This window comes from Taurulus bubalis (assembly GCF_910589615.1).
Source record: "Taurulus bubalis genome assembly, chromosome: 13".
NCBI classification, from domain to species: Eukaryota; Metazoa; Chordata; class Actinopteri; order Perciformes; family Cottidae; genus Taurulus; species Taurulus bubalis.
The window spans coordinates 2,810,871-2,830,671 of record NC_136601.1 but is presented as its reverse complement, the minus strand read 5'-3'; the positions used below and the strand labels follow the sequence as shown (position 1 = coordinate 2,830,671).

Here is a 19,801-nt window from a genome sequence, read left to right as displayed (position 1 = left end):
AACCTTTTGAAGTCAACTATCCCTCCGTCCCAGATCTGTCTCCCTGCTCTTGTCCACTTTCTCCCCATGTTTTCACTTTGATGCTTCCAAGCCGAGCAGCTTAGCCTCCAACGCTCTGTCTTCTGGAATGAGTGAAACAAACCGGATTCTGCTTGTTTTCAGCGATGCATTACAGCGGGATTATCAGAACGAGCACTTCTTAAACTCTTATTTCTCTTTGTGTCCGTCTCATTCACTTGGTAACTTACTCTCTACCCAACACACACACACACTCTGCCTGTGTGTGTCCAAGTGTGTGTGTGTGTGTGTGTGTGAGCATGATATCAAACAATGCAGCAGGAAGCAGCATGCTGCCGGGCGGCGATAGCGCCGAGACGACGCTGGCTCTGAACCGCATGAATGGGATGGCAATGGTGAGAGAGAAATACTGTGAATGAGCACCCGGGAGAGGGGGAGGAGGAGGGAGGAGGGGGGAGGGAGGGAGACGGGGCGTGAAAAGAGAGGAAGAAGAGATAGACGGAAGAGAGAAAATGATGACAAAAAAGGGAAGCGAGGGGAAAAAAGAGGAAGAGGAAATTAGGAATAAAAAAAGAAGTAGAGAAACAGGAAACAGAGGAAGGAAGGGGAGGATGAAAAACAGAATGAGTGTCAGAAGAGAAAGAAAGAGAGAGAGAGAAAGGGATTAATCCCCATTAAGAGGGCAAATGACAGATGCTGCAGTGTGTTGTAATTCCTCAACATCTGCAATTTTACTGTGTGTGTGTGTGTGTGTGTGTGTGTGTGTGTGTGTGTGTGTGTGTGTGTGTGTGTGTGTGTGTGCGTGTGTTTACCTGCAGCATAATGAGGACCACAAGTTTTTATCCAACATAGTGAGGACTTATTTGTGTTTTATTACTTTCACTTTTTCTACGACGCAATTGTTTAGTTTTAATATATTCATGATGTGTTTAATGCATTATGGAAAGCATTTTGATTTGCCTGGCCTATTAAACTATTATATTTTCTACAAGGAAGCCAGTCCAAACCTCGTCAGGTAATTTCTCTCATTTTAACTCTTGATCTCAAATAATAATTAAAGGACCCCGCAGACCCAAAACAATATAAATCGTCTCGTCCAAACAAACACAACTGAACTCAGAGCAGATGGAGGGAGCTGTCAATCAAGTGCTTTCTGCTCAGAAAAGCTCTAATCAGGCACCAGAAGTGAAAACACCTGGAAAACACCTGGACTACGGGGCATTAGTCTGAGCTTTCAGATAAATACTCAGGAGCCTCTTCACCTCAGCTTTACTTTAAAAGAATCACATATTTCACCTCTTTCCTGCAGCGATATTTCTGTATTAGTGTTCATGTCTTTCTTGTTTTTATATCTACATGTATAGTTGTTTCACTCTGACTTGTAGCATTACCACAGAGCTATAATCCAACATCCTTTCACATGCACACACACACAATTACATGAGTTTTCTTTTATTTCTTTTGTCTGTTTTATGCATATTTCATTTTATGTTTGTAATCTTGTAAAATGTTTAATATTATTTAGGCGGAGGCTTCAAATAAGCCCAGTTGGTTTGTTGCACCTTCCTGCACTGTGATATTCATTTATCTCTGTTATGTTTGTTTATTTTAAAATGTTGTTGTTTGAATTGTGCAAAATAAAAATAAAATAATAAATAAAAGTTGGATGGTTTTTGGATCTATCGGCAGTAGAGCCGTCTGCCTCCTCCTGAACATAAAGGGACAAGATGGCACTCTGCTGTTGAGCTCTTCAAAAAAAAAATATATATATATATATATATATATATATATATATATATATATATATATATATATATTGGTGCTTTTGAGCTTGACAAGCAATGTCTCTTGACCGGGCTGCTCAAGATGATCTCTGCAACTCACACCAAAACAAACTGGATTGATAAAAAGCACAACAGGTTGAGGTTGAGGTGAACTGTCTCTTTGTTTTCGGCTCACGCAACAAAACCACTTGGTTTGTGTTCAAATAAGTACAATAGATACGTAACTGGGGTTCGTGGTGTCTGGAAGTTACAAACTAAAGTAAAACAAATCAACATCGACTGTTTCAAACGAGACATGAACAGCGGTTTCCTGGGTGAAAGTCCTGTGCTACTCCGATCCATAGCATCTCCACTCCCAAGTAACGTCTTTCATACGCTAATCCAAATATTGATTCATCACAAGAATGCTCGTGAGGTAATTTAATTAAACAACAATCCATAACGTCGTGGCAGCTTCCCTCTGATGGAGGTTCTAACCCCCAGAGCCGTCCTCTCCAGAGCAGCTTACACACCTGTATAACCCTTGCTCATCCTCAGAGGACACACCTGTATAGCCCTTGCTCATCCTCAGAGGACACACCTGTATAGCCCTTGCTCATCCTCAGAGGACACACCTGTATAGCCCTTGCTCATCCTCAGAGGACACACCTGTATAGCCCTTGCTCATCCTCAGAGGACACACCTGTATAGCCCTTGCTCATCCTCAGAGGACACACCTGTATAGCCCTTATCCTCAGCAGTATTAAAGCTAATCCACTTCTACCGTCAGTCTCTCTGCTGATGTGTTGCTGCCTCCTCTGCTCCGGTCCTACCTCATTACCTTACTTGCGGTGCGTGGCATTTCGCAGTAATTTGCAGAGGCTGTGTGTACTGTGTGTGGTCTGCATGTGGCATAAAAAAAAAAAAAGAAAAAGGTCAAGCGGCCCTTTCTGTTTGAATTGACCAGATAGTGTTGAAAGGTTGCAGAGTGGATGTGGAGGCCTGAGTGACCCAATCTCACAGAGGCTCCAGCACACGTATGAAGCCTTTGCATTGTCTGAATAGAAATGCAAAGGATGCATACTTGTGTTGAAGACTCTGGAGGATTGTGTGAATAGAAATGTCCATCAACAAACATGCACAAAAGCACCGTATGCACACACACACACACACACACACACCCAGAAGCTCAAATACTTACAAAGAGCCAATAGTATGCATAGATGCACAAAGGCACACACACACACACACACACACACACACCTGGGGACGATTAGAAGCAGACGCGGCGCGGTTGAATGGCGGCGTGTCCTGACCGCCAGCACTTTAAATGGACCCCGTTTCCTTTTGATCCACAAAACATTTCTCTCTGTTTATTTCTGACATTTTTATTCAGACGTTATTTACACGGACGCTGGTTTCCGGGAACGGCCAAAACCCAAAAGTACGGCCAAAACCCAAAAGTAAGTACCTGCACCCTCGACGGGAACCTTTTCACTATCTTTATTTTTGTGGATTTTGTTCTCCCAGATGGAGATGTTGACCTTTTGAATGTTGACTGCTGGGTCATTTTGCAGAGATCATAAAAACCTCAGAAAATGTGCAAGATATTCAGAAACAAATGAGTCTGTGAGACTATTTTGTTCAACAATCAAGCACAAAATGAAGCAAACTGGAAACAGCTGATCAGCTAACGAAGGCCTGACCTCTGAACTCATCCTATCAGCTCCATTAGCAGGTGAGAGAACATGAGAGTTTACACTAAAGTCAGGATGTGACAGCCAAATTAAATAAGTCGAGGGGCGAAAAATACCTTTTTGTTGTTTTAAGAAGTTGGTTTATACTCTCTGGGACTACTTAAGACCCATTAAGGAGTCGCTTGTTTATCACCTGCAACCTCAAAATGGCGTCCCGATTGGAGCCAGGTGGACGCAACCATCGACACGTCAGGACAGACGAGCAGCAGCACTCTGGATGTCGGTGTAAATAATTAAGAACCCAAGAAATAAGGTCAAGAACGTGATGTCTAGTGACACATCCATCTGCTTCGTTACCCTGACTAAACAGCCGTCAGTCACCGGCGTCGGCTCCTTTTCTTTCAGAGGACTCTAATCCATGTCGACAGGTTTGTTTTTAGTTGCGGTGATACGGGAGGTGGCCGAGTCTCGTGCAGAGAAGTGGCAGGAAGGAGAGAGTGAAGTGCAGAATGAATGCATCGAAGCGAGAGGCCGACTGGAGGACGTTTCCCTTGTGTCTCCACGCGCTCCCTCTCTGTCTCTGAAGCGTTCTGTGATCCCGGAGTCCTTCACGGAACCGCTGTGATATAATTCCTATTCTCTACAGACGCTGATCTCTTTCTATGTCCGTTCTTTTCTTTCTACATGAAGCTTTTCTCCTCTGTATCAACACAAGTCTTCATCACACAGTAAAGTCACAGCAGTGCATGTACATTGTACACTACTGTACATGTATAATGATCACGCTAGCGTTTCCTTGACTCCGCCTCCCGGCCTTCGTCCAGCCTCGTTCTCTTTCACATGAACAGAAAAATGGAAAATATATATATAATATTGGATTCAGCTATAAGTGCACTTCATTACTTTTAGAGCCCAAGGATGTAAAATGTTGTACTTTTAGGCTGCCTTTATAAATCTGACAGCAGATGAAAACTAGCCTCTCTGACTCACTTACAGTTTGACTGTTCATTGGTGTCCAATGTCCCTGAACAATAAACAGCAATTAATACAAACAAGGGCTATTCAATTGTAGTTACTGGTAAGTTGATTTACCTGGGGGGAAATATATATACACTCATTTAAAGACTCCTCTTTTCCAATGAAAGTCAATGGGGAAACAGTATTTTTGGGCCCAACACGTGACAGACCTGGACCAGTTGGTGTTTCCACCATTATGCCACCAGGCCCTTCGTGTCCCGAGACTAAATGATTGTCTGATCACATGATCTCACGAGGATCCAGCCGTTGTGCTGGGGGTGACTAACATGGTGAACCCAAAGCCAACTGGCAATGAACATGTCCTCCACTGTTTCAGATGATCCAGACTGAAACTGTGGCTTTGGATTTCAACTTTCCATGTATTTTTATGAAAATGGGGATTCCTTTGAGTTAAGACTATTTTATTTACACACATATTTAAAAAAGTGTTCTAATGTGTCGCTTAAACGTACATAGTTGTAATAAAGTAGAGTTCATCCAGATATGAGCCCATCCAATGATATGGAAACTCTTTCATTCCTCCTCCTACCTAAACTCCCTCTCTCTCGATGTCACTTCTCTCTGCCGCCCTCAGTCTGAATGTCTCTCCACCTCTTTGTGTTGGAGCATCCTCTTTGTGGCGGTTCTGGTATTTTTAGTCTTAATTCATTTCCATTCCGCTCTTTTCAGCAGCTTTAGCTGACGGTGGGTGAATGAGACGCGTTATCCTGCAGCTGTTCACTCACTTCCTGTGTTCTCTCCCTTTTCTCTCGGTTTTTCTTCTCCATTTCCCCTTCTTTTCTCCCGGCGTCCCTCTCTTTTCCTTCTCTTTCTCCGTCGCGTACACAGGCTTATGTTGTCTGCCGGCCAAGTTCTTTCCCTCGCTGCTTTCAGCTTGTTCACCTCAGTGCTTTGGGGTTTGGTTTTAGTTTCAGCAGCTGCAGCGACCTCTGACCTTCAAGGTCCGATGAGAGGAAAGCTACAATTAGCTTAAACTGGTTTGACTTGTCAAATTAGTAAAAGCGCAGGTATAAAAGACCAATTAATTATGGCTGAATAATTCCTGGTATTGTGCATGCTGTCACACCGTCATGGTTGACTGGGACACCTGAGCATGAGTCGTGAGTAACCTGTGCTTTTCCTTATAAGATAAGGCAAAGTCAATATTTGATCAAGACAGAATACTTCACCTGAGTTCAGATACAATCGAGGATTTAATAATGTTTCCAATGAACTAAAATGAGTCCAAAGAGACGAGTCAGCCACAATACAAGGGGCATCTCCCTCTACTCTGCCCTCCGGCAAGTAAAAACTACATGCAACTGTGAAAAAAGTATTAAAATCTATTAAAAAAAAATATTAAAACCACCAGCTGTGATGCAGCAAATAGTTACATTTTACATTAAATAAGTCAAGTCCAAAAGTTGTAGTTTTAGTGATAGGAATAGTGATGAAAACTGAATAAACTGTCTTAAAAAAATAATACAATAAACTACATGTGTTGTTGTTGTGATCGGCATCATCTGGCCAACTGAGAAAAAAATAAAAATAAATGTAATTTAAAAAATATATGACATGTGTTAGTAAGCAATTTGATGAGATACAATCTGTCTGAATTTCCACAACAGCCGAAAATTATTAAAATCTACTGCTCTGAAGGCTTGGAGTGGCTTTTGCCACCATGAAGACAAACCGTGTGTGTCCCAGTACAGCATGGTGGCCATGTTTTTTCCCCCATTGATGTTTACGCCATGTCGTGTTTCTGTAACGCTCCGTCAACAGCTCAGCAGAGCATTCGTTGTTTGGGGTCAGGGAGTATTTTCTACATGCAGTGACAGTATTTGACAGCAGTAAGAAATAAATAAAATGGCAATGTACTGGAAATGTTTGTCATTTTTTTGTTTTTCTCTAAATTCTTTTACATTATGAAGTCAAAGGTTTCTCATTGTTCCCTTCTGTGTTTATTCTCTTTCTCCTCCAGTGATGCAGTCGACAGATGCTTCCTTTTAGAGCTTCATTGTAATAATATATCAGGGAAATGTGTTGTTTTCTTCCCTGGTCTGTTATTTTCTTGTTTTGCTCTTTTTTGTATGTGTGTGTGTCATTCAGAATGCTGGAAGCTACAAATGACATCAGCAGCCCTTCTGAAGGTTGCCCTCTGCTCTTCCTTAAAAAGCATAAACATGTTGGAAGTGATTTTTTTTTCCCATCCATTTTTTCTCAGTTTGTCACCAGGAGCTCTGAAAACATCTGGTTTGTGTTGAAGAGCCGTACTTTCTCTTAATGTTGTGCTATAAGTCAGAGTCATGAGATGGATGTCGCTCGCTCCAATAGTCTCCAATAGTTCTAATCGTTTCCAATAGTTCCAATAGTCTCCAATAGTCTCCAATAGTTCTAATCGTTTCCAATAGTTCCAATAGTCTCCAATAGTCTCCAATAGTTTGAATAGTCTCCAATAATCTCCAATAGTTTCCAATAGTTTCCAATACTTCTAATAGTCTCCAATAGTCTACAATAGTTTCCAATGGTTCTAATAGTCTCCAATAGTCTCCAATAGTTTCCAATAGTTCTAATAGTCTCCAATAGTCTCCAATAGTTTCCAATAGTTCTAATAGTCTCCAATAGTTTCCAATAGTTCTAATAGTCTCCAATAGTCTCCAATAGTCTCCAATAGTTCTAATAGTCTCCAATAGTTTCCAATAGTTCTAATAGTCTCCAATAGTTTCCAATGGTTCTAATAGTCTCCAATAGTTTCCAATAGTTTCCAATAGTTCTAATAGTCTCCAATAGTTTCCAATAGTTCTAATAGTCTCCAATAGTTTCCAATAGTTCTAATAGTCTCCAATAGTCTCCAATAGTCTCCAATAGTTCTAATAGTCTCCAATAGTTTCCAATAGTTCTAATAGTCTCCAATAGTTTCCAATGGTTCTAATAGTCTCCAATAGTTTCCAATAGTTTCCAATAGTTCTAATAGTCTCCAATAGTCTCCAATAGTTTCCAATAGTTCTAATAGTCTCCAATAGTTTCCAATAGTTCTAATAGTCTCCAATAGTTTCCAATAGTTCTAATAGTCTCCAATAGTTTCCAATAGTTCTAATAGTCTCCAATAGTTTCCAATAGTTCTAATAGTCTCCAATAGTTTCCAATAGTTCTAATAGTCTCCAATAGTTTCCAATAGTTCTAATAGTCTCCAATAGTCTCCAATAGTCTCCAATAGTTCTAATAGTCTCCAATAGTTTCCAATAGTTCTAATAGTCTCCAATAGTCTCCAATAGTCTCCAATAATCTGGGGCAATCAAGGCCTGTTTCTGATGGTCAAGGTTCCCTCACCCAAGGGACCTAACCTCTGCTGTTCCTTTGGAGCAACTCAATTACCATAATTAGCGTGTTTGGCCTGATTTTAGCCTCTGGGGCAGAACAACCTCTTCTACTGGGATTGGCAGACTCCTGGACCTAAACATGGGCCATTAACAGCTGAACAGACGAACAGCCTGAGATGTTGTAGGCTCAGTTAAAGGACCAGGCTCGATCAATCATGCATACTTTACAAGGTTGCCGACTATTGTTTTTCCTAAAAGACACTCATTTGGCTAATTTCCATTCCATTAATTTCTATGCAGTATGAACAATTATTAGCAGTCTTTTGCTAGAGTTGTAGAAATCCCGCAAGGGCAACATCCCCCTTTGGGGACTGGTTTGCATATGTCCCCTATCACTTTCCAGTTTCACCTTTAACTGTGTTCATTATGTCCTGTTGTCAGGTTCAAGATAAGAGAAGCTTTGAGTTGATGGAAATGATAATATGCTCATGTCGGTCACCTTGAATTGCCACCGTGGGCTTTCAGCAGAAAACTGTGTGAGCCTGAGTAAAGCTTGTGTGTGCTACACATAAGGCTGTATATAAGAAGTGGACGTAGGCATTGTGGTGTCACCCATTGGTTTGTGAACTGCTGTTATGAAGCAACCTGTCAATCACCTCGTAGCCCCGCCCTAAAGCATCCCCTGCTTTATGGTCTGTTTGAGTCTAAATGACCATCATTTACTAAATGAACATCATGCTGTATTGAAGAAGACTTGAAACTAGAGATTGAGACATAAACTCAGGTTTACAATGTTTACTGAGGGAATACATCAAGAGAGAAGTAGAGTCATTTATATAGACTTCTATACAAGCAGAGGAGTCGCCCCCTGGTGGTCAGGAGAGAAAATGCAGGTTTTAAGACAAGAAGTGACAAAGAGGTTGGTCTACCCCTCTGGTTGATAACACTTGTTAGAAATAGAGATGTAGAAACTACTAATTAGTGTTGAAAACTCTCAATACTGTAGTTAATTAAGGAAAAGACAAGATCAATGGTCAGCGGTTATGACTGCCCAGAGGTCCGTAATGCTTCCTGGTTTAATAAGGCTGCAAAATTTGTTTTTCATGCAAACAAGTGCTTTCTTTGTCTGTGCTATAAATCCATAATTCTTTGTTTGTGTGTCACCGTGATAGCATTTATCTCTACCTGCCAGATTAACTCCTCAACCGAGAAGAAGTTATGGATCCAAGTTCCGGTAATGAAGGAGGATTACCAAACAAATCCAATGCTGAATCTGCCAAAACTTTGTTTTAATCTTTAGTGAATTTGTGTCCGTTGTTCGGCAGAATGTCGGAGCTTGAATGTGTCCGTTGGGTATTTAAGATATCCGGCATACATTCAAATACTCTGAGAGGAAAAAGTAAATCTGGGCTTTTCATTCATGGGACTCCAGACGTTGTCTTGACAGCTTCATTAGTTTGTGGTTTCATCCTGCAGTTTAACACGAGGACAGACTTTCGTGCTCCGTTTCTGACAGTCTGTCTCTCACTTTTAATACAACCACAAACATGATTATAGTTCCCAAATGTCCTGTAATTACAGCTTGAGGGGTTACAAGCTGCTCGACACATGAAAGTTAAACACTGACTGTCTTTTACTACACCTGTTCTTACAATAATGGCATTTATTAGAGCTAAAGAGCACCTTTCATTAATTAGCACATTACTTGACTACCGTTTTAATGAGAACTTAGCTTTTCCACAGCTATGAACATATGAATATGTGCCGAGTGTGTGGTCAAAAGCATTTACATTTTAAATGTAATCTCTTTTATTAGAGCAAATACGTATTCATGAGGACAAGATGTATGATAATGGCCACTTTAATTATGATCTGTTATGCATTATTTATCAGTTGCGTGAACCTTTCTCTATTGTATTTGAACTGTTCTGAAATGTAAAACAAAGTATTTTTAAAGATAGTGAGACCAAAAACCTGCCTCTGTTTGCTCAGTTGGTTGAACTTGACTTCCTAATTGTTTTAAAAACAACAATAATTGGCAAAAAGGAATGTGCTCAAATAATGAGACAGGAAATAGAAAATAAATGCCTAAAACAAAACAAGTACAAAACAGAAACACAATAGTGGATTGATTATTAAGATATGTTGCATATTATTAACAAAATAAGAGCATTCCATTAGAATCAAAGCACAAACAGAATATATGAATACATTAAAGCTCGACCTCATTATTCTTTCATGGAGTAATCTGACTTGGATTAGTTGCCTGATGAAGGCGATCGCCTCGCTTTGAATCGGTAATGGAAGTCGTGCTCTTCCTCTGAATGTACAGAAGACTACAAAGCTCCTCCGGCCAGATAATTGAATGAAAAAACAATTTCCTCTCTCACTGTCGCTGAGCTTTGCATCTTTGCAGTGTCTTATTTGGAGAATTCTCTTGTGTTTGTGTGGGCATAAAAACACTTAATACTTCATATTATCCATGCATGCTTCAGTGAGGTCGCAGTGGTCCTCCCTGTACTTCCCTGGGATTCTTACTATGGGTTCTCCATGACTAAATGATGAGCAGGGAGAATCGGAAGATAGTGGCACAGTATTGTCTCTGCATCCAGCTGCGGTGCCTCGTGGTACACAAGATTGTACCTTAAAGGTCCCGAAGATTATATTCGGTGCATGAATCCCTCGAGGCCGAACACATATTACATGAACTCTGAATTTCAGAAACTTCTAATACAGAAAGTTTTCCTTCAGCATCACTCGCTCGCTTCTGTCTTTAGGGCCTACGGTATTGCAGCGCGTTTGAAAAGTCACTGAACTCACTAGCTAACTAGCTAACGAGGACTAGCCTGCTACCGATCACAAAGATCAACACTGACGCATAAAGCGCATGTATTTCAGCGAGGCTGGATGAATCACTTTTATGCTGCACCCTTGCAGTCTGAATTGTCCGTTAGATTTACGTCCGCTGCTGTAAATGACAAAGTGTTGTTTTTCCTCTCCTGAAGAGGCGGTCTGGCTGCAGAGGCACTAGAACATGATTTATCCCGTCTACATCCTCACGCGGCCTGGAGGGCCTCTCACCGGAGGGAACATCAAAGCTGTCGGAGTGAAACGCGTCGCTGGAGTCGGATAACATCGCTCTGCTGCGACGGCACTCACTCATTCATGTTCCTGCTCCCAAGCAGAGTGCAGCGGGAAGAGAGCCGGACAGGAAGTGGGCTGCTGTTAAGACCTCTAAGGGGTTTGCTTATGAAATGTTAAATGACTAGGGAGAAAAGGTACTTTTGAAAAGGTACTAGGTTGTAGTTTGTTTAGTTTTTGCTAAAAGAAATGTGTTGTTTTTTCTTGCAGAATGCATTTTGTTAAGGATGGCCAATACATTATACAAAAAATACACAAAAAAATACACAAAATGCAGGTTTTCCCTCATGTTTCCTGGATAACTTTGCAGATGAATGAATGAAATGTATATATATGGAAGATGCATGTGTATATATATATATATATATATATATATATATATATATATATATATATATATATATATATATATATATATTAAATCAGATAATTCATTTGAAATAAAGGAAACATAAAAACATTTTATGTTTTCTTTATTTCAAATGAATTATCTGATTTAATTGATAATAATAATTTAGGATAGGAATATATAAGCATTTTTTGCGTCTACCTATACCTTTTCAGTCTTTCTGTTTTGTATATTATATAGAATATTGTATTGTATTGTAATGATTGACTGAATAAAACACACAAATAAACAAGATATGAGATTTTGCACTTTGGCCATCGATATGATTTCTGTGAATGGGCCGAGTTCAGACTGCGAGCCTTCATGTAGTGTAGATCACGGCAGCTCTGATTCAATCACCTCTTGAGGTCTCCACCTGTCTCAGGAAAGATCTAGTCTAGGTGTTTGAAGAGAAAGTATAGCTCTTCTTTTACATGTATTTATTTACCTAAACATGCTTTTGCTTTACTTCCTGCCATTGTTTCGGACTTTCCTGGAAATTTCCCTCTCTCACGTACATGAACTCTCTAACCGACACACACTCTAACCGACACACACTCTCACCTGTCCAGGGCGATGCAGCACAGGTGCAGAATGGACGCGGTGGTCAGCAGGACGTCCAGCGACGTGCGCACCAGGCAGAAGGTCTCGCCATAGATCCAGTGCTGGTGGACCAGCTCGATGGCGCCGAACGGCATCACCAGCACCGACACCAGCAGGTCGGCAAACGCCAGAGACACGATGAAGTAGTTGGTCTTGATCTTCCTGGTGGAGGGAAGAGAAGGAGAGGAGGAGTTTAGAGGAGCACATCCGCTACCCTTCTGGTGCGAGACCCTCCTCGTGGTCGATGAAGAGATGATGAAGGATCACTGATGAAGATGTTGAGGTCATGAAATACACAATATTATCTGTATTTTCTCTTATGTTTTACTTTACTTTCTTTGTTTGCTTTACTTTCCTGATATTTTCTTCCTTACTGTTGTAAGTTGATCAACAGATACACAAAAAATGGAAATACTTGTATATCATAATGTGCAATCTCACCAATAAAGTATATATATATATATAAAAAGAGATCATGAAATGGAAGAAGTGTGAAGTAGATGAAATGTAAGCCGTTGCTTTGACAGTTTTATTTGGAAAAAACAAGACCCCATTTAGAGAAATATGATTTTGATTAATAAAAACGTTTCATTTTCACTGTTAAACTGGAGACCTCGGCCTCTTCCCTCCTCTTCACGCCTCGGGTCCACGCTCGGATCAAAACCAGTGATGTTTCCTCACGTGTGCAGTAAGTGTTACACTGTGGGGCGGCAATAACCAATAACAGGCGTATTGTTTCAATGAAAAGAGAGTTGTTTATTTTGTGTGTGGGCGAGCTTATGATCGAGAGAACCGCGAAAATCAATTATAGAAAAACAACAAAGCCGCTCCAGAGGTCTTTGTGATCAGAGAAAAACACAAAGAGCCTCCGTTGTTTTTAAATGTACTATAAAACCAAATGGGCACGTTTTGGATTTAAACTTCCTGCATGAAAATAAACACGACGGCGGTGTGTGTGGGCATGTTGTCATCATTTAGAGTTGCCAAATTTAGTAATGCATATGAATTGAATCACATTATTAAGGAGGTAATGGGCACAGATTGGCAGACAGCTTATTTGTTGTTGTTTTTCATAATGAATACAGCCAACAGAAACAACTTTCTCACTGCGTATATTTACTTATGTTCTTACACAGCAGATAGGAATCACCATCATATTACAAATATTAATTCAGAAAGTTCATCCGAAATTGGTTTAGTCGAGACCGAAGTTGTTTTGATGCAGGTTATTTTCATATAGTACGTGTAATACTTGTGAAAGAAAATGCACTACAATTCATATATAATAGACTTAAGAAACATGACTTCCATAGAGATTTAAAGCCAATTAGACAATAATTGAGCTCTAAGATCAACGGAGGCAGAAAAGATCCCCGTCTTTCAATACCAGCAAAAATAATAGAGAATACAAAAACATAGAGGAAAGAGAAACCATCCATCTCTCCATTCTTTTGAGGAGGAGGAAGAGGAGGAGGAGGATGAGAAGGAAGAGGAGGAGCAGGAGGAGGAGGAAGAAGAGGAGGAGGAGGAGGAGGAGGAGGAGGAGGAGGAGGAGGAGGAAGAGGAGGAGGGATGAAAAGTTGAGAAAAGTCGACAATCGCTCAATTTGAAACGAGGTGCATTAAAGCGTGGAGACACAGAAAGAGACTCACGTGGATTCATTGTGAAAGAGCTGGTTCATGATGATGGAAAATCCACTTTGTAGTAACTAGTCGAGTCTTTTCCCTTTCTCTGGGATAAAAGTTGTTTTTTATTCTTTATCGGAGCAATACAGCTGTCACAGGCGAGGACGGAGAAGGAATTGCTGAGATAAAAAAAAAAAAAAAGATAAAACACGACAATAAAATGAACCCCAGGACACATTTTACCTTCATCTCCTCCGTCGACGGTCGTCAGAGTCCTTTAACTCTTAAATCACAGCTTTTTATCACGTTACTAAACACGTTTCTTTTGCGTCTCCATTTTCTTTTTGAACATCTGTAGTATCGCATCTGTCCTCTGTGTGGACGAGCCACTGCTTTATAAACCGCTTGTTTCGGTCCCATCGCACTCAGATGAGGCAGAGAGGGAACACACTTATTTAAACCCAAATATTGTTCTAAACTTAAGTAGTTTTGTTGCGCAAGTAAACCTAAAAGTGAGGAAAACTGTTTCCTGTGAACACGGAGGACGTTCTGCACGTTGTTGGAACGCATCTAACGGCTCATCTAACGGCTAACGGCTATATATATATATATATATATATATACATAATATATATATATATAACTTGTTGTTTACTCGGCTGATAGTAGCTACTTTATTCCTGTCACACAGTGTGGAACAATTACAACTTAAAACAAGGTTCTGATCTGATATGTGTTCATTATGCAGCAGAGACACACGCTGTCACACACACACACACACACACACACACACGCACACACACACACACACACACACACACACACACACACGCATGCATGAATACTCTCACCCTCTCTGTTTGTCTCTCTCTCTCACACACACACACACACGCACACACACACACTCACACTCACACTCACACACACACACTTCTCTTGTGCAGCGTTGTGCGTGACGAATACCAGAACTGCCGACACAAAGTGAGAGGATTTTTGTGTTGCCTAAACCTAACTTCCTGTGTAGATGGAAGTTTCTTTTGAACAAACACATGTACCGTAAAAGTCGGGTTACAAGCCGCTCCTACCTCCGGTCAGTGTCCCCGCTGTAGCAAGCTAGGAGCAGCGCTAGCTAGGAGCAGCGCTGCTGCTGCTAGCGCTGCTGCTGCTAGCGCTGCTAGCGCTGCTGCTGCTAGCGCTGCTGCTGCTAGCGCTGCTGCTGCTAGCTCCCAGGTGCTGCTGCTACTACTGCCCGCTTCCCCTCTGCCCAAGTCGGGTGTCGAGCCGGGGCTGGTCCCGCTACCTTCGGTGGTTGTCGGGGAGCTAGCGGAGAGCTAGCGGAAGTTAGCGGGGAACTAGCATGAGCACCAGCTGGCTACAGTGGGGAGCAAACGGGGACACTGACCGAAGGTAGTAGCGGCGTGTAACCCGACTTTTACGGTAGCATCGACACGTAACAAGCGTATAGGAACACGCCGTTACGACGTCCAACCGAGAGCGTTTACTACCATAGTAGATTATAGATTATAGTTTGAGTCAAGTCCATTGTATTGTAAAGACAGGAATCCCACCAAGCAGCCATCCCAGTGACGGTCCGTCCCCACGCCGTCTGCAGCGAGGACGCTCTGCATCTATAAATAGCGTCGTAGCGGCGGACGGCTGTGAGGGTTTTCCATCTGCCGTCACTAACCCAAACAGAGCCTTTAAAAACAGGCTGTTAGTGCTGGAACCAAGCAGCTGTCTGCCGCGCCGCACGTAAATCATGTCGGACGTGCACGCGCACATATGTTCACGTGCACGTGTCGGAAAACACACAAAAACACACGTGAATATATGAGCGAACGCGAGCGGAAACACGCAGAAACAGTGCGCGCCCCCTGTAGATTAATGAGGTTTATATACACACAAATACTGTATCCTTAAACACACAACACACATGCACACACACACACACACACACACATGCACACACGCGCACGATGGTTGTTGGCTGTAATTCAGGACAGTTTAAAAACCATTAACGGACCGGAGCGGGAAGCCGTCGTGTTTAGTTAGCATGACGTATCGTGTTTAGCTTAAAGTGCTGGGAATAAATAAACGGTATTAAAGGGATGGTGAGGCTGGGGATCAGTGGACGTGATGAGGATGAATGTTCATCTTAAATCACACGTTCATTCTTTAAATCCTTTATTAACAATTAGGTTTTTAAAAGTTAAATACTGTGATTATAGCTCAAACTATGGGGCTGAGATATCGTCACATAGCAAAAGTTTTGGGGAAATTAGTTTGAGACTTTGTTGATTTGGCTGGTTGGGTAAATTTCAAGGCTAAAAACACATAAATTAAACGCTGCTGGGAGGTGAGAACGAAACGACTCCACTGACAATGAAAAATATTATATTTTTGTTTTTGTAAAATAGTGCCTGAGGCGTTAAAAGCTTCTGCAACAACATGGTGATTACCAACAGCAGTGGATTGAAATGCTAATGCTAATCTTTCCCTAAAGCCTTTTAAAGCCACTTTGAGAGGATTTTTTTTTGTTCATATTTATTCATATAATTATTGCATTTATTAAATTGGTTAGATTAGGGTGTTTTCCTTCCTTTTTTGTAGAAAAATAAAATAATGCCAGTGTCGTGTCGTGGGGTTGAATCCAAAGTAGTAAAAGCCTGTGTTGACTATAAAGCGACAAAAACAAAGTACCATAAAGTAATTAGCATTGTTGCTTATCGCAATAAAAACAATAATCAGACTTTTCACCCACAATCTAAATTATTATTTTTCCTGCAAACAGCAGTTTAAATGCACGAATATGCTTCTGAGACACAAAATACAAAACGAAGACTAAGATCCTGCAGCTCTAGTTGCAGGTTAATCACCACAACTAGAGCTGTCAGGTATAAACAGCATGCCGCTGTGTGTGTGTGTGTGTGTGTGTGTGTGTGTGTGTGTGTGTGTGTGTGTGTTCCTTGTTCACACACGACATGACACATTGAGAGAAGCAAGAGGTGGTTGGTAAGAGTGTCTGTGTTTGTGTGGTAGTTATTGATGAGCGGTGTAGCACGGTCTGAATCACCCTCCGCCTGTGTGTGTGTGTGTGTGTGTGTGTGTGTGTGTGTGTGTGTGTGTGTGTGTGTGTGTGTCTGGCAGCTTTCCTCTCCTGCGGGCTGCAGAGACTTCACTTGTTGCCCAGTGCTTCCTCGCTTCGTAATAATATATGTTTATGATCCTTATGATTATGAATAATCCTAATCTTTTGTGTGCGTTTTCCTACAAAAGTGCAGCATCACGTGTCAATGTCTGCTCGTTACGTTCATCCAGTCTTTTCAAAACTTTTGTCTTCGAAATAACAAAACTTACTTAGTTTAGGAAAAGACATAAGCGACATATTTAGCTTGGGTTTAGGCGACAAAACGACTGATCGGTTGAGGAGAAGATCGGATAAATTAAGTTAAAATACCAACAGGAGACTTCTTGTTTCACACGGGGATCGAACAGCCGGCTCTTGAGTGAGAGACCACCGAATCCATGCAGACGGGATCGTGAGTCCAACTCTGCTTAGATTGTTCTGCTTCCATGACCCTGCAGAGATGCACTGGGATCTCTGAGTCTCAAACTGGTTTGCATCTTGACAACATCCTCATGAGCTGATGGCCGGCTCACTTCCTCCAGGAAAACAAAAAGGTTTCCTTCAAGAATCCGAGGCGCCGCGCGGTGAGTGATTGATACACAAGTACAGTCTGTTTGTGGGTGAAATGTTCCCGCGATAAATAAAATAAATTAGAAGATACCGGCTGACGGCTGCTGTGAAACAACAGGATGACAGTTGTGTTGTTTTATTAATGATGTGCTCAGAGTTATGCTTTATATTGTGTCACCCAGTGGGACACTCAGCAGGAGTGTGTGTGTGTGTGTGTGTGTGTGTGTGTGTGTGTGTGTGTGTGTGTGTGTGTGTGTGTGTGTGTGTGTGTGTGTGTGTGTGTTTCCCAGTGGACAGAAGGACAATGAGGCCGGGACAAACAAAGATGGTGTGTCATCGCTCTCTCCTCAGGGAGGTGAGACATCACAGCGGTGACTTTGACACTCGTCAGTCTTCTTAAATATACACACACACACACACACACACACACACACACACACACACACACACACACACACACATTCATAGACAGAAATGAAAGCTCACTTTAATTACTTTTTATTTCCCCGTACACACACACACACACAGCTGCTTTTTGTTTCCATACATTCATCCTTCCCACAATCCAACACACACACACACACACACACGGTCACCCTGGGCTCTCATGGCAGGTGTCGCAAGATGGAAAGACGGACAGAGAGAGAGAGTCCAACTATCAGAGAGACGGTGCGCAATAGGAGGAAGAGGAAGAGGAGGAGGAGGAAGAGGACTGGCCGTCATCATCACCTATCGGCTCTGCCTGTGTCCCAGCCTTTGTTGCCGTTTCTCATTAGGCTTCACATATTCATGAAAGGTATTGTGTGTGTGTGTGTGTGTGTGTGTGTGTGTGTGTGTGTGTGTGTGTGTGTGTGTGTGTGTGTGTGTGTGTGTGTGTGTGTGTGTGTGTGTGAGGGAGAGGAAAGGAAGCCCTGTCTCACCTGAGCTGCCGGTCCTTGCAGACGGCCACCATGACCAGCAGGTTTCCCAGGATGCTCATCAGCATGACCAGAGACAGGAAGCAGATCAGAGCCACCCGCTTTGGCATGCTGTCGCTATGGAAACACCAAAAAAACACATCAGTTCAACTCTGCAGAGAGAAAAGACAGTCTGCCTCTTTTTACAGAAGAAGAAGAAGAAGAAGAAGAAGAAGAAGAGTTCAGCTGCAGTTAGACAAGATTTAATGATGTTAAAATCAATCTTTGAAAGTGGGAAAAAAAAAGTGAAAAAAAAGAATCCACTCCCACTGACGGCTTCACTCAACTCTTCTGAATGAAGTTCAGGAATAGGTAGAGTTATGGCAAGAAGAAAAAACATTGAATTAGACAAAGAAAGGAGGATTTATTTTGTATAAGTTGGTGTCGTGAAAACGTCCAAGAACCAAAAACAAAAGTCAAAATACACGTTTAAAATCAGCAGCTGCAGCACAAACATCCCAGAGGTTTTCTCCTCCTCCGACCGACTGCTCACACACACACACACACACACACACACACACACACACACACACACACACACGCACACACACACACACACAGGTCGCAGCAGGGATGCGTTTCCCATTAGCTCCTGATTGGGAACAAATGGAGAAGGAACCGGCAACATGAGCTGCAGAAAACACCATGGCAGCAGAAAAATAAATGGAAAACAGGATTATTTATTATTTATTATTTATTATTATTGTTTATGTTAACATCCGTCACTGGTAGTTGACTGAAAGGCTTAGTGGTTACTCAGAGCAGCTCATCCGATAATGATCAAAGAATCACGTCGATCGAAGAGTTGATTTCACGCTTGGCTCCATTTTTGTGGACATTTTTAATGGCTGGATTTTTTGTGGCTCCAGTACTGAAAGACATCATCACCTTCCATATATTCACCCTTCAAATCTCAGATTTTGAACCTCTGAAAAATCGACCGTGGGCAGCAATTCAGTCTAGTTGAAAAACGGAAACTTTAACGCTTTTAATCATCTCGCATTCGGAGACGTTTCCACTCATATCCGGGTACATATCAGTACCTGCTTCCCAAGCATCCACCTGTACCTGTGAAGTCTAGCAGCTGATTAACGAAAGGAATACGCGGCAATTAATTAACAATAATTACAGAAAATACGACTTTTCACATCTCCAAATGATCCAAAATGAAGTCCATACATTTGGATGCCATCAAAGCTACAATGGAGTCTTCTCTCATCGCTGCAGCAAAGAGCTCACAGGCATGAAACTCAACCTCTTTGACTCCGAACCATCAATCTACCTGCCGTCTCGTGCTTCTTCATCCAAGGTGATTGACGATGAGCGGATCAAGGATCCTCTGACAGGACACCTCTTCGTCCCGTGTGAAGAAACCCCAGCGTGAGTCCGACTCAGGCGGGTGCTAATTCCCTACGCGCCGGCAGGAGCCTATATTTATTTTACGTCATAAAACTGCAGACGATGCACATAACCTTGACACGGCTCCAACAAAACGTCTCCCGGTAGAACAAAGCAGTCGACAGGAGTTATGAATCAAAGCCCCTCAGAGCGGGCCGTGTGGTTTAAGAGCCGTCTG

The 19,801-nt window shown here is 41.9% G+C and overlaps 1 protein-coding gene across 1 annotated transcript in view; it reads right to left on the bottom strand.

The window, feature by feature from the left end:
- The window catches only part of htr4 (5-hydroxytryptamine receptor 4), a gene marked incomplete at both ends in the record, with an annotated part of 95,423 nt that overhangs the window by 51,875 nt on the left and 23,747 nt on the right, over window positions 1–19,801 (bottom strand). The window contains 2 exons of the mRNA XM_079228452.1: window positions 11,909–12,109; window positions 18,190–18,303. Coding sequence (XP_079084578.1) covers window positions 11,909–12,109; window positions 18,190–18,303 — 315 coding nt within the window. The remainder of the gene's footprint in view (window positions 1–11,908; window positions 12,110–18,189; window positions 18,304–19,801) is intronic.